The following is a 15,334-nucleotide window of genomic DNA, read 5'->3' on the forward strand; positions in this document are numbered from 1 at the left end:
CAGTGTGAGAGCCCTGGGTATGGAAAATGGGAAAGGTTGAAAAGCAGAGGAAAAAGGGATTGAAAAGGAGGTGGATGTGAAAACAATTCTGTCTGATTTAGTATTTTTTTCCCTAGGACCCTCTGCTTTTGACCTCGAATGAAGCTGAAAAATGAGTTGAAGGTTTTCTTAAGGCCTCGTTGGGATGGCAAGAATACTTCAGTGCTAGAATTAATTCAGGCTTCCAAGATTTAAGGGCTACTATTAATTTCTCCTTGTTAATCTTAGTTAATTTGGTTCTTCTTCATAAGGCCTATTTCCCAATTTTGTCTTAAATGATTCAACAAATAAACCAGCATGTTTATTGAGTGAGTTGCTATTGTGTCCAAGAGATATTGTTCTAGATCATTGTTTCTCAAAATGTGTGCCATTGAACACTTGTACCTAGGACACTTCTGAGCCCCACCACGGACCTACTGATTTTGACTTTTTGGGAATAGGGTTGATCTCAGTTTCTTAAGCACCCTTAAGAACCATTGTATTTGAGCAGTGGTTCTCAAACCTGAGGGTGCACTGGAATCACTGAGAGGACCTGTTAAACCACAGTTTCCTGGATCCCATCCCAGAGTTTTGGGATTTAATAGATCTGAGGTAGGGCCCAAGAACTTGCCTGTCTATCAAGTTCCTAGGTGATGCTGATGCTGCTGGATCACACTTTGAGAATCACTGTATTAGAACATTGTGAAGAATATAAAGAAGTATTAGCTACAATTCTGTCATTAAAGAGGTTATGTTATAGTTGGGAGAGATAAGATATATACTTAAAAATAAAACCCAATATAATGTCATGTATAAAATGTATGACATTGAACAGAGTAGTTAGGAGGAGATGGGATTTAACCTGTGCCCTAAAAAAATGGATAGAACAAAGATTTAAAAGAGAATAATATGAGCATTCTTGATGAGGGTTTAAAAGAAGGAAAGTATAAAGGTGTATGGGGATGGGGTGGTGGGTACTTGTGTCTGGTGTAAAGTTTTACATAGGACAGTCGTGGAGGTGTAAGGCCAAATAGGTTGGGGCCAGGCTGTGAAGACTGTGAATTACTGCCCTCTTCCCCCACCCCCCAGCTTCCCAGTCCTTACCAAAAATGCTGCACGGTCACAAAGAGGAAGTTCCGCCTGCTGAGTGTGCAGAGAGGAAGAACAAGGAGGCTCTGAGGGCCTGTGAGCTGTAATGACGGCTTTCACCCACGAGCCAATTGCAGAGGCAACAGGAAGACCAAAGCACCAATCAGCCTAGGTCCCTCCGCCCTGAGGGTGTCAACGCCCAAGCTGAAAGTGTCTGGGGGAAATCAGGCGTTGCTGTCCGGATCCTCCTCTCTCTTGGTGGCCATCATGTCTTTGACCCCTGCCTACCAGCATAAATTGGCAGAGAAGCTCACTATTCTGAATGATCGAGGTCAGGGGGTTCTCATCCGTATGTATAACATCAAGAAGGTAAGCATAAGCAACTGGGCTAGTTCCAATTATTCCAGCAGGTCCAGCAGTTAGACTGTCCTCTCTCCTACTGGTTTAACTGGTGTTTGGCCCCTCTTGGATTATAGAGGCCAGGCAGTGCTGGGAGGCAGAAGGGGAGGTTCTTTTCAGAGCTTCCTCGTTCTAGGTATTATTCTTACCCAATGGGAGCATCTGGTTTTTGCTGGGGAAAGTGGTAAGGGTGTGGATAATAAATGTGTTCTGAGTTACTTGGATTCCAGGTCTTATTATTTAATGCCGACCCTGAACAATCTGAGGGTATCTAAAGTTGGGTTTTCTGACAGAAACTCATCCGTGGAGGTACTTCCCTAAAAAAAAGATAAAAGGGGTAGGAACTTTCTGAGGTATTTAGAATCTGGGACAATTCATACTACTATAGGGGCTGGGGATGCTGGGCAAGGGCTGTGGTTGGGTGTGTGTGTGTTTAAGATAAACAAAAAAAAAAACCCAAAAAAATCAAACCCGCTGCCTTTGAGTCAATTCCGACTCACAATGACCCTATAAGACAGAGTAGAACTGCCCCATAGGGTTCACCAAGGAGAAGCTGGTGGATTTGAACTGCTGACCTTTTTGTTAGCAGCGGAGCACTTAACTACTGGCCACCAGGGCTCCATGTTTAGGATAGGAACTGTGAAACTGGGGGGAGCTGGTGGCAAGAGGTGGGTTGGGGCTGGGCTAGCCATAGGAGAGGGAAGAGGTAAATACAGGGATGGAAGTGGGGGAATTCGTGAGAGAGAAAATAGACTTGAGGGAAGAGATTTTGTACATTTTGTAATAAAACAAATCACCAGGAACGTGGTTTCTCTGTTCCCAATGCCTCCTGTAAATGCCCTTTGGGATGAAATACTTACATAAAGGATATAATCGTGACACTGAGTTACCCATAAAGTCTAACTTCTGAGCAGTTGCTCCTTCCGGCTTCAGTTGAGGGTGGGGAGAGAGCTTCCTCTTTGTGCTGGAACCAAGCAGACATTAAGCTTTACCCAGCAAGACAAGATGCCAGGTTGTCACTTAGCTCTTATGAGAGTTGACTTAATATTCTGTAACTTGTTCCTGATGTATTATCATGATTCTATAATTAATTTCCAGATTCCTTTTTCCTAAGAGAGGTTGTGAGAATGAATGATGCAGGAAGAGTTATGTTTCTGAGGGACGGGAGAAGGGGTTGAAATATAGTGTGGTTTGTCTGTGCAGACTTGTTCAGATCCCAAATCCAAGCCACCTTTCTTAGTGGAAAAGTCCATGGAATCATCTCTCAAGTACATCAACAAGAAATTTCCCAACATAGATGTCCGAAACAGCACGGTAAGCACTCAGTGTCTCTTCTCTCTCTAAAGTAACTCTATCCTTGGATGTCTCAAACTCTCCTCTTTTGACTGTCTCTCATTGAATTAGGCAGGGGGTAGAGCAGCCTTTTTTTTTTTTTTTTTTTAGAGCAGCCTTTTAGTTTTTCTGAACCTCAGCCACAGGACTTCAGGTTGTTGTAGTTTTGAGAATTCTGAGAGATAAGGTGGGATTCTTCCAGGGTTAGCTGGAGCATTGCCCCTTTCTCCATTGGAAGACTTATGAGAGCGCTAATTATACTTGTAGAGGAAGATAGCTCCATCAACTCAGTAGAGTTCGTTATTGTTCCTGGTTCCCACTCAGTGTTTCTTTGCCACTTGTCTCGGAATTATTCATCAAGTGAGATATCACTTATATCTTCTCCCTTATTAAATGTTGGTTCTAGATTTCTCACCCACCTTACCTGTAGCATCTTCTTATTCTGTTTCTTTTGATTGTGATATAACTTGTAACCCCTTTAAGATGAAAGGGAATCGGTAATCCCTTCTTATTTAGCCTTCTGTATCTAGTCAGGATGACATACGACCGTACTAGCTAGACAGAGAATCTCCTTAGTTTAAAGACCTTCAGGGAGCTGAGGATTTTCCAACGTTCTGTGTCAGTGTATTCTAACCCTCTTGAAGAATATATAAGAATAACCCATATTTTTCTTGGGTTATTTTGATCAATTGTATTCTTTTTTTTTTAATAATTTTTATTGTGCTTTAAGTGAAAGTTTACAAATCAAGTCAGTCTCTCACATAAAAACTTATATACACCTTGCTACAATTATTATATTCTTGTTTTGCTTCTTGTTTTTTGCAGCAGCACTTAGGACTAGTACATCGGGAAAAAACTGAGATAATTAGATTCCTCACGAACTACTACCAGTCATTTGTGGACGTCATGGAATTTCGGGTGAGCTCTCTCTAGCGCAGGTCTCCAGTATAGGCATCATCCTTCAGAGACTATTCTTTCTTTAGTAGATGTTCGTTTACATTGCTTAGTACAGTTACTGGAAAAAAATAAAAGAGATGTACTGATACAGAAAGATAATCTAAATTGTATGGTTAAATGAAAACAAGTTAGAGTTGCATGTGATACAATCATATTTTTGTTTAAAAAGTATATATACATAAGAAAGATTTGGAATATTAGACAATAAACTGTTAAAATAATGATCTTTGGGAGTAGATTTTGATCGGTTTCAACTTACTATGATATATATTTTTGTAGTGTTTCAATTATTAAAAACTTTAAATTTTTTTTCGCAATATTTTATTTCCAACCTTGCAAGAGTAGTGCAATGAATATTGTTCTACTCTTCACCTGGGTTTACTATGTGTTAGTTTTTACCACAATTTTTTCTCTCTTCCTATTTTTTTTCCCCACGAAATATTTGAGAGTTAGTTGTAGACATCATTTCTCCCCCACCCCAGAATACTTCAGTATGCATCGCCTAAGAATAAGAGCACGTTTTTTAAATAACCCTAATGCCATTATTGTACTCAGGAAGTGTTAAAATTGCCACAGTATTATCTGTTAGTATGCAGCTCATACTCACGCTTCTCCACTTAGCCAACAATCACACATTGAATCTAGTTTTCATAAAGCTTTATAGTCTTTCTTCTAGTTCACCAGCTTTTGTCCTTCATGACACTGACCTATTTGAAGAGTTTGGACTAATTATTTTTCAGAATATCTCTCAATTTGGATTAGTCTGATTGTTAACAGTTTTTTGGTAGGAATGCTATGTAAGTGATATTTTGAGTTTTTGATAATGAGCATGTACTATTTCTGTAACTATAAAAAAGCTTGTATGCTAAAATTATATAATACAATGTTTATGAAGGGCAAATTGATAATGTATTTCCAAAGTCTTAAAAATGTATACTTTTTAATGTAGCAATTCTTCCTCTAGAAATTTATCTTAAGAAAATAATTAGGTAGGAGTTCAAATATATATGTATAAGAATGTACTCTGTTGCATTATTTTTGATAATGCAATTATTATTGATAATAATCAATACATCCAATAATAGAGGCTTAGTTAAAAGTTTCAAGTATACATCTGTAAATGAATATTATGCAGCTGTTAAAGATAATTATATTTATCTTAATTGGCATAAAAAAGTATTCTTTACATATTGCTTAGTGTAAAAGCAAATTACAATACAGTTTAAGAAATAAAATGTCACTAAAATGTTTATTTACGTAGATAAACACTCATATTAAGAATTGGTGGAGTAATGAGTGGTTTTAAAAACTAATTAAAATTATGCTTAACTATATTTTTTATTTTTTCTACAATGAACGTGTTCAAGAGATAATGTAAAATTTAGCCCTCATTGCCTCTGAGCAATTCACATTTGTGATGCTGTTAGAGTATTTCTTCAGATGATAGGAACAAGGGTCTACGGCCCTGCCCTAGGTGCCCTGTGCCTACCCTAGGGAGCTAATCGAGGACATTCATCAGGTCACACAATGAAGAAAGAAGTGGGGACATGGACGACTGTAAGGTCTGAAGAAGGGTCAGGTCAGAAGGTATTAACCTTGAAATTGAGAGTCATGGTGAGGAAGAAGGTAGACACTGGTGAAGGCAATGGAAAGAATACTGGAAGCATATTTAAAAAGCCTCTTACTAGGGAAAGTTGTAGTCCAAAGGAGATTTTTAGGGCATCTGGATGGTTGCTGTGGTGGTAAAGTTCTGACCCCAAAGTGTTTGATATGGTTTATTTAGCACAGGAAAGGAAATAGGCATACTGAGGTATGGTGTAAAGTAGGTGGGCTTTGAATCAGACAGATCTGATTTCAAACCTCAGCTTTACCACTTCTAAGTTGTGTGACTTTAGGCAAAGACTTTTAAAATCCTAGTTTCCTTATCTAGAAAATGGGGAAATAAAATTTAATACATGGGGTATTGATGAGGATTAAATGAGATTATGTGTGGAGAGCTTCTAGCATAGTGTTTAGCATATAATAAAGTAATAGTCCAACAAATGTTAATTCTGTTCCTTTCTTCTTTTTTCCCCTAAAGTTTATTTATTTTATTGTTCTCGTTGTTGTTAGGTGCCGTCGAGTCGGTTCTGACTCATAGCGACCCTATGCACAACAGAACAAAACACTGCCTGGTCCTGCGCCATCCTTATAATTGTTATGCTTGAGCTCATTGTTGCAGCCACTGTGTCAGTCCACCTCGTTGAGGGTCTTCCTCTTTTCCGCTGACCCTGTAGTCTGCCAGGCAAGTTGTTGAGAATATATACAACAAAACATACACCGGTTCAATCGTTTCTACATGTACAATTCAGTGACATTGATTACATTCCTTGAGTTGCGCAACCATTCTTACCCTCTTTTCGGAGTTGTTCTTCCCTCATTAACCCAAACTCAGTGTCTCTAAGTTTCCCATCCAGTCTTTCAAGATGCTGTTTTCAATTTGATTCCATATAAAAAAAATTTTTTTTAAATCTAGTCCTTAAAAGAGCATGATGCCCAAGGCAGGACTTTTTTTCACCAGTTAAGCTAACTTACTGTTTGGTTTTAAGATGACTTCAGGAGATATTTTTGGTTTAAGATTCAAAGATTATCTCAGGGCAATAGTTTCAGGGATTCATTTATCCTCCATGGCTCCTGAAAGTGTAGAGTCCATGAGAATTTGAAATTCTTTATGTATTTCCCCCTTTTTGATCAGGATTAGTCTATGGAATCTTTGATCAAAATATTCAGTAATGGTAGCTGGGCACCATTCAGTTCTTCTGGTCTCACGACAAAAGAGGCAGTTGTTCATGGAGGCAATTAGCCACACATTCCATATCCTCCTCCTAGTCCTGACTCTTCCTCTTCCTCTGTGGCTTTAGGTGCATAGAGACCAATTGTTGTGCCTTGGATGGCTGCTTGCAAGCTTTTAAGACCCCAAGCACTACAAAACAAACTAGGAGGTAGAACAGAAGCACTAAACACATTAGTAGGCCAATTAACTGGGATGTCCCATGAAACCATGATCCTAAGCCTTCAAACCAAGGACTGAACTCCTGTGAGGTGTTTGGTTGTACTTAAGCAGCCTCAACAGCCATCTTTTTTTTTTTTTATTGTCTTTGTTTTAAATATATCTGTCACAGAATTTTTGCCAATTCAACTTTTTTCAGGTGTACAACGTATTGACAGCACTTACAGTAATGGGCTGTGCAACCCTACCCTTAGTCAATGTAATTTTTCCATCACTGTTAATCCACCTTTTCCCCTTCCTGCCCCTGGTAGCCACCAATAAACTTTTGTCTCTATATATCTGCCTTTTCTTATCTTTTTATAAAAGTGAGGTCGTACAATATTTGTCTTTCTGTGATGGGTTTATTTTGCTCAGCATAATGTCTTCAAGTGCCATCCGTACATGAAGCATGTAGCAAGACTTCATTTCTCCTACTGACTGAGTAGTATTCCATTGTATATGTGTACCACATTTTGTTTATCCATTCATCTGTTGATAGGCCTTTAGGTTGTTTCCACCTTTTGGCTATTGTGAATAGTGCTGCAATGAACGTTGGTGTACAAGTCTCTTTTTGAGTCTCTGCTTTCAAGTCTTTTGGGTTTATACCTAGGAGTGGAATTGCTGGGTCTCACGGTAGTTAATTCTGTTCCTCTCTTATTCATGTCTTTAGAGTATAAGACCTGCATAGTGACAGTGGTTATGTAACTGGCTGAAAGTTATTTTTTTAGGAATTGTGTTATAGGCAAGAGTTGTAGAAAGGCTCCTTTAGTGAGTGAGACAACATAGACCTAGACAGAGGTCTAGAGGTCGTGTAGAATAGAGAGAAGATCATGGGTTCTGGGTTACTAGCTCTGGGATCTTGAACAAGTTTCTTAACTGCTCTTAGTCTCAGTTTCCCCATCTGTAAGTTTAGATAAAGCCTTTTTGGAAAGATAACTTGGAAACATCCCCCCACCCACCCACTTTTTAAGCATACAATTTAAGAAATTTTGACAAATGTATACACTCATGTTACCACCACCACAATCAAGATATAGGAAATTTCTATCACCTCAAAGGTTCCCCTGTGTCTCTTCCCAGTGAATCTGTACCCCCACTTCTGGCTCCAGGCGACCACTGATCTGCTTTCTGTTACTGTAGAGTAGATATTTCTTTTATAGAGGTCCATATAAATGGAATCTATGCAGCAGGTACTCTTTTTTATTTTTATTGTGTTTAAGGTGAAAGTTTATGGCTCAAGTTAATTTCTCATTCAAGAATTTGTACATGTATTGTTTTATGACATCGGTTGCAATCCCCACAACGTGACAGCACACTCTACCTTTCCACCCTGGGTTCCCTGTGCCCATTTGAACCATTCCTGTCCCTTCCGGCCTTCTTATCCTGCTTTTGGACAGGAGCTGCTCATTTGATCTCCTGTATCTGAATGAATTAAGAAGCACATTCCTCACATGTATTGTTTTTTGTTTTATAGTCCTGTGTAATCTTTGTCTGAAGAGTGGGCTTCAGGAATGGTTTCAGTTCTGGGTTAACAGAGCACCCAGGCCATAGTTTTGGGGCTTCCTCAAGGCTCTGTCAGACCACTAAGTCTGGTCTTTTTATGTCAATATGAATTCTGTTCTACATTTTTCTCCTACTCTGTCTGAGACTCTCTGTTGTGTTCCCTATCAGGGCGGTCATTGCTGGTAGCTAAGAACCATCTAGCTCTGGTCTCAGGCTGGTGGAGTCTCTGGTTCATTTGGTCCTTTAGTCCTTTGGGCTAGTATTTTCCTTGTGTCTTTGGTTTTCTTCATTCTTCCTTGCTGCAAGTGGGGTGGGACCAATAGATGTATCTTAGATGGCCGCTTGAAAGCTGCTCACCAAAGTGGGATGTAGAACATTTTCTTTATAAGCTATGTTATGCCAATTGATCTAGATGTCCCCTGAAATTACAGTCCCCAGGCCCCAGTCCCAGCTGTTCTTTCCTTCAAAGTGTTTGGGTGTGTCTAGGAAACTTCTTTGCTTTTGCTTTGGTCCATTTGTGCTACTTTCCCTGTATTCTGTGTTGTCCTTCCCGTCACCAAAGTTGACCCTTGTTTACTATCTAGTTAGTGATTTCCCCTCTTTCTCCCGCCCCGCCCTTGTAACCATCAAATAATGCTTTTTTCTGTGTTTAAACCTTTTCTTAAGTTCTTACAATAGTGGTCTCATACAATATTTGTCATTTTGTGACTGACTTATTTCATACAGCATAATGCCTCCAGGTTCATCCATGTTGTGAGATGTTTCACAGATTCATTATTGTTCTTTATTGTTGTATAGTATTCCCTTGGGTGTACGTACCATAATTTGTTTATCCATTCATCTGTTGATGGGCATTTAGGTTGTTTTCATCTTTTTGCTAGCAGCATGTACTGTTTTGTGTCTGACTTCTTTTTTTTCTTTTACTCAGTGTAATGTTTTTGAGATTTACCTATGTTGTTGCATGTAGCAGAAGTTTATTCCTTATTTTTGCTGAGTACTCTTCAATTATATAAATATGCCACAATTTTTAAAATAACTTTTAAAAATAATTTTTATTGTGCTCTAAGTGAAAGTTTACAAATCAAGTCAGTCTCTCACACAAAAACCCATATACACTTTGCTACACACTCCCAATTACTCTCCCACTAATGAGACAGCCCGCTCTCTCCTTCCACTCTCTCTTTTTGTGTCCATTTTGCCAGCTTCTAACCCCCTCCAACCTCTCATCTCCCCTCCAGGCAAGAGATGCCAACACAGTCTCAAGTGTCCACCTGATCCAGGAAGCTCATTCCTCACCAGCATCCCTCTCCAACCCATTGTCCAGTCCAATCCATGTCTGAAGAGTTGGCTTCAGGAATGGTTCCTGTCCTGGGCCAACAGAAGGTCTGGGGGCCATGGCCACCGGGATCCTTCTAGTCTCAGTCAGACCATTAAGTCTGGTCTTTTTATGAGAATTTGGCGTCTGCATCCCACTGGTCTCCTGCTCCCTCAGGGGTTCTCTGTTGTGTTCCCTGTCAGGGCAGTCATCCGTTGTAGCTGGGCACCATCTAGTTCTTCTGGTCTCAGGATGATGTAGTCTCTGGCTCATATGGCCCTTTCTGCCTCTTGGGCTCGTAATTGTCTTGTGTCCTTGGTGTTCTTTATTCTCCTTTGATCCAGGTGGGTTGAGACCAATTGATGCATCTTAGATGGCCGCTTGCTAGCGTTTAAGACCCCAGATGCCACTCTTCAAAGTGGGATGCAGAATGTTTTCTTAATAGATTTTATTATGCCAATTGATTTAGATGTCCCCTGAAACCATGGTCCCCAGACCCCTGCCCCTGCTATGCTGGCCTTCGAAGCTTTCAGTTTATTCAGGAAACTGCTTTGCTTTTGGTTTAGTCCATAAATATGCCACAATTAAAAAAATTTTTTTTATTATTGTGCTTTAGATGAAGGTTTTCGGAACAAACTAGCTTCTCATTAAGCAATTAGTATACATACTGTTTTGTGACATTGGTTACCGACCCCACAACATGTCAACACTGTCCCTTCTCAACCTTGGGTTCCCTATTATCAGCTTTCCTCCTGCATTCTAGTTCTTGCCCCTGGGCTGGTGTGCCCCTTTAGTCTCATTTTGTTTTATGGGCCTGTATAATCTTTGGCTGAAGGGTGAACCTTAGGAGTGACTTCATTACTGACCTGAAAGGGTGTCCAGGGGCCATACTCTCGGGGTTTCTCCAGACTCTATCAGGCCAATAAGTGTGGTCTTTTTTTGTGTGTTAGAATTTTGCTATGTATTTTTCTCCAGCTCTGTCTGGATCCCTCTATTTTAATCCCTGTCAGAGTAGTTGGTGGTCGTAGCCAGGCATGACCTAGTTGTGCTGGACTCAGTCTGGTAAGAGGCTCTGGTAGTTGTGGTCCATTAGTCATTTGGACTAATCTTTCACTTGTGTCTTTGGTTTCCTTCCTTCTTCCTTGCTCCAGATAGGGTGAGACCAGTGGAGTATCTTAGATGGCTCTCACAAGCTTTTAAGACCCCAGATGCTACTCACCGAAGTAGAATGTAGAACATTTTCTTTATAAACTATGTTATGCCAATTGAGCTAGATGTTCTTCAAGACCATGGTCCCACAGCCCTCAGCCCAGCAATTCGGTTCCTCAGGGAGTTTGGATGTGTCTGTGGAGCTTCCATGACCTTGTCTTGGACAAGTTGTGCTGGCTTCCCCAGTATTGTGTACTGTCTTCCCTTCACCAAAGTTATCACTTACCTATTGTCTATTTAGTGTTTTTCCCTTCCCACTCTTCCCCTCCCTCATACCATCAAAGGTTGTTTCTTTTTGTGTGTAAACCTTTTCATGAGTTTTTATAGTAGTGCTCTTTTGTGATTGACTTATTTCACTCAGCATAATGCCCTCCAGATTCATCCATGTTGTAAGATGCTGCACAGATTCATCGTTGTTCTTTATCCTTGTGTGGTAGTCTGTGTATGTACCATAGTTTGTTTATCCATTCATCTGTGGATGGACATCTAGGTTGTTTCTATCTTTTTGCTGTTGTGAACAACGCTGCAATCAACATGGGTGTTTAATATGCCACAATTTGTTTTCCCATTCAGATTTACTGTGTTGTGCAACCATCACCACTATCCATTTCCAAAAATGTTTCGTTACCCCAAACAGAAACTCGGTGTCTTCTAAGCAATAACTCCTCATCTCCCTTTCTGTGAAGCCCCCGGTAACCACTGCTCTCAGTTTGAAGATTAGTTCTCTCTGACCTGACCCTCCTTCAGTTTATTAGTGGTATGACAGATCATGGACTATTATGCAGCCATTATAAAGAATGCACTAGTGCTCTACCAGATAACTTTGAGGACTTTCAGCAAGTACCATTGAGTGAGAAAAGCAAAATGTCAAGAAGGGTGTAATATTATCTTAATATTTATTAACATAAATGATGACCAAGAAAAACTTTTTTTTCCTTTCTATTAGAATAAATTATATAAATAGGGAGAAAAATAAAAAAGGACATACCAAATTGTTAACTGGTTTACCAGGGGAGGGAAGGTGGGACATGATGGAGGGTGGGTGCTGATGTGGGAGAAGGGAAGTGTCCACAATAAAACTGTATATTTTATATGATTTTATTTATGTAAAATTGTTTATAAAAAGAATCCCTATCACACTGAAATAAAGGCTAAATGAAGTATATGAAAATTATCCAGTAAGTGTTTAACATACAGTAGTTGTTCAGTAAGAAGCCCTGGTGACACAGTGGTTAAAGTGCTCGGCTGTTAACCAAAAGGTCGGCTGTTGGAACCCACCAGCCACTCTGCGGAAGAAAGCTGTGGCAGCCTGTTTCCATAAAGATTACAGCTTTGGAAACCCTATGGGGCCCTTCTGTCCCATAGGGTCTCCATGAGTCACAATCAGCTTGAGGGCAGTGGGCTTTTTGGTTTAGTTGGTCAGTAAATACAAACACAGATAGTTGAGTAGTATTCATTTTTTAATGTAGTTGATGCCCCAGAACAGGAGATGCAATCCAAGAACAGACTTACTTTGGGATTCATCGATAAAAATGGGTTTGATTTTCGACATTTTCCAAACAGCCTGTCAGATGACCTGTTTTTTGTTTCTGTTTTTAACTTCTTTGTTGGGGAAGGAGTCTCAGGGATGGTAAGCTCAAGGATAGTGTTTGTAATATAGTAGTGACTTGTGCCTGTGGAAACATGGGTATTTGGGCAGGTTTGCCTGATATGAGCCCACTGAAGCCTTACTGAGGAAGAAATCTCTGTATTTAACAATGCCTCCCTTCTATTACTTGGTGGCTCGGACTTCTCAGGGAGAGAACCCTTCCCCTCAAATTCCAGTAGTACATGTCACCTTCTCTTTATTCTTTATTCATTCTTATCTCCAATTCTACTCCCAGGATCACGTATATGAACTTCTCAACACTATTGATGCCTGCCAGTGCCATTTCGATATTGTAAGATCCTTTTCATTTTCTTTTACCCAAGAGCTACAAAGAAGGCTAGGTCTAGCTTGGGACAGCGTGAGGCTGCAGGAATGGCTCTTTCATTTGTTTATTCCCAGGACTATAATTCTTTTGTAAAAAGTGATGAAATTAAAATGCACTTACATGTTAAGCAAATTAGCAATGTGATTTATTTAATATAAAATTACATTAAAATCTTACTTTACCCACTTAGCCCCCAAATGCTACGTATTTCCCAGCCTCCTTGTATTGTGAGTTCACTTTTAGCTCCTGACTTTTGTTATAATTTTCTCCTCCTGAATTTTCAATCCTGTCAGTTTCTACTTCTAAATATACCCATTCAGAGTCTATCTAGCATTGTTTAGAATGGTTGGGGAAATAGGGAGATCCAGGTTAAGTGGCCCTGCTGCTCTTGGATTTCTGTGTATTTTCCTTGTAGAATCTCAACTTTGATTTCACTCGAAGTTACCTGGACTTGATTGTGACTTACACCTCAGTTATTTTACTTCTGTCACGGATTGAGGATCGACGAATACTCATTGGCTTGTACAACTGTGCCCACGAGATGGTGCATGGACATAGGTGAGTCCAGGGGTATACTGTATGAAGTCTCGTACGTGGTGCTATGAGACAGGCAGTCAGTGGTTTCAAAGGAAATAGATGCCATCCATTCTCATATGAGAACCTATAATGAACATGATGACCCAGGCAAAACTAAACAAAATACTTACAAATGCACATACCAACAGGTGTGTTTTTACATACAGTTACCTCTCCAATACTTATAGTGGGTTATCCAGTTTGCATTGCCTCTGATCAATTTTTAATCCTGAGCTGGCTTCCACTCTGCTTTTCAGGTTATTGCAAAAGCAAAGAAAATTCTTTTTAGTATTGGTAGGAATAACACTAATAAGATAAATCCATTAGAGGTAAGTAATGTATGGTAATACACTTGAAGCCAAATACAAATGGCTTTTGGATTATCTGTAATTCTGCTTCCCTCCATTAGTGCAAATGTAAGTATTTCAGGGCTGAAAAAACGAAGATCAGGGGGATCAGAGTGGGTCGTGGCATACTGTTTTGTGCATGCCTATGGTTTCCCTAGGCACATGCCTTAGCCATTAGCTTTGATTGTTTTATGTCTTTTTAGGTTGTATACAGATTTGAGTCCAGGCATATTACTGAATTTCCGATTAATCAACAAGAATTTTTCATGTGTCCAACACTAATTTGAGTGCTTATAAGGAGGAAAATATTGTGGATCTGCCCAATACTGTGTGGTTCTATCTAACCATAGCTTAGTGTGCACCCAGGCCTGTGTATGTATATGTAATTCACAGTTTAATATGTATGTCTTTGGAGGTGGTAGGGAACACCAGCCTGTGCACATATCTTTATCCTATATGCAAATATGAGAGTTTATGTCATGATTAGAGAGGAATTCCACCTGCCCCCCCCCCCCCCCAGTGACTTTATAGATTGGTTAAGGGAGACCTGTATCTCCTCTTTCCTCTGTTTTCTTTCAGTGACGCCAGTTTTGCTCGTCTGGGTCAGATGGTCTTGGAGTATGACCACCCTCTGAAAAAGCTGACAGAGGAGTTTACACCTCACACAAAGGCAAGTTTCCTGAGAGAGTAGAGAATTCCTTAGTGAGAAGCATATTGTCCCTGTCATTGTCATTAAGGATTCATTTGTTTTTCCTCACAGGCTGTGAGTGGGGCTCTCCTCTCTTTGCACTTCCTCTTTGTCCGAAGGAACCAGGGGGCGGAGCAGTGGCGTAGTGCTCAGCTTCTGAGTGTCATCAGCACTCCCCCAGCCATGATTAACCCTGCCAATTCAGACACAGTGAGTTCCCCTTTCCTTTTGTTAGTAGAGGCGTTCCCTTTCCCAAGGCCTCCTCTGGAGTGAGTGCTTCTTTCAGGAAATACCAGCCCTAAAAATGTTTTAGCCCTCTTCTAGAATATGCCTCTAAGTTGATTACCTCTTGCAGCTAAAAAGTTGTAGTTAAGTTAGAGCTTTTATTGGGACCAGGATTAGTGTGTGCTTGCTCATAGAAGGGATTTAGTAAATATTCATAGAATGAATGAATAGATGAATGAATGGTGGAGAAACTGTGTCATTAGGTACCTATTTGCCCAGCAGAAACTTGAATTTAGTAGTCAATCAATTAAATATTTTTTGTTCAACTACCATGACCCATAGTCTGGGGAAACTAGGCCATGTAGTCGTAAAAATACAGCTGATGCTGCAGGATGAACCGTAAGTGCCAAATGAGTGATTTGCACTTTAAGTGGTGAAATAGTTCAACCAAAACCTGAGACCAAACCCATTGCCATCAGGTTAATTCTGACTGATAGTGACCCTATCTATGAGACACAGTAGAACTGTCCCAAAGGACTTTCAAGGCTGTAATCTTTAGGGAAGCAAACTGCCATGTCTTTCTCCCCCAGTGTGACTGGTGAGTTCGAACTGTCAACCTTTCTGTTAGCAGACAAGTGCTTTAACCACTGCACCACCAGGGCTCCTAAAATAACC

At 40.1% G+C, this 15,334-nt stretch overlaps 1 protein-coding gene across 2 annotated transcripts in view; it reads left to right on the forward strand.

The window, feature by feature from the left end:
- The first annotated feature begins 1,304 nt into the window (after positions 1-1,304).
- NCKAP1L (NCK associated protein 1 like) overlaps positions 1,305-15,334 on the forward strand; it is a 49,929-nt gene continuing 35,899 nt past the window's right edge. The window contains exons 1-7 of one of the 2 annotated variants that reach the window (XM_049883358.1): positions 1,305-1,476; positions 2,710-2,820; positions 3,667-3,756; positions 12,734-12,790; positions 13,239-13,381; positions 14,326-14,416; positions 14,507-14,644. In XM_049883358.1, coding sequence (XP_049739315.1) covers positions 1,375-1,476; positions 2,710-2,820; positions 3,667-3,756; positions 12,734-12,790; positions 13,239-13,381; positions 14,326-14,416; positions 14,507-14,644 — 732 coding nt within the window. In that variant the 5' untranslated portion in view covers positions 1,305-1,374. Of the gene's footprint in view, positions 1,477-2,709; positions 2,821-3,663; positions 3,757-12,733; positions 12,791-13,238; positions 13,382-14,325; positions 14,417-14,506; positions 14,645-15,334 lie in introns of both variants that reach the window. The other variant, XM_049883357.1, reaches the window with a different exon arrangement.

Source organism: Elephas maximus, chromosome 4 (assembly GCF_024166365.1).
Source record: "Elephas maximus indicus isolate mEleMax1 chromosome 4, mEleMax1 primary haplotype, whole genome shotgun sequence".
In the NCBI taxonomy this organism is placed as follows: Eukaryota; Metazoa; Chordata; class Mammalia; order Proboscidea; family Elephantidae; genus Elephas; species Elephas maximus.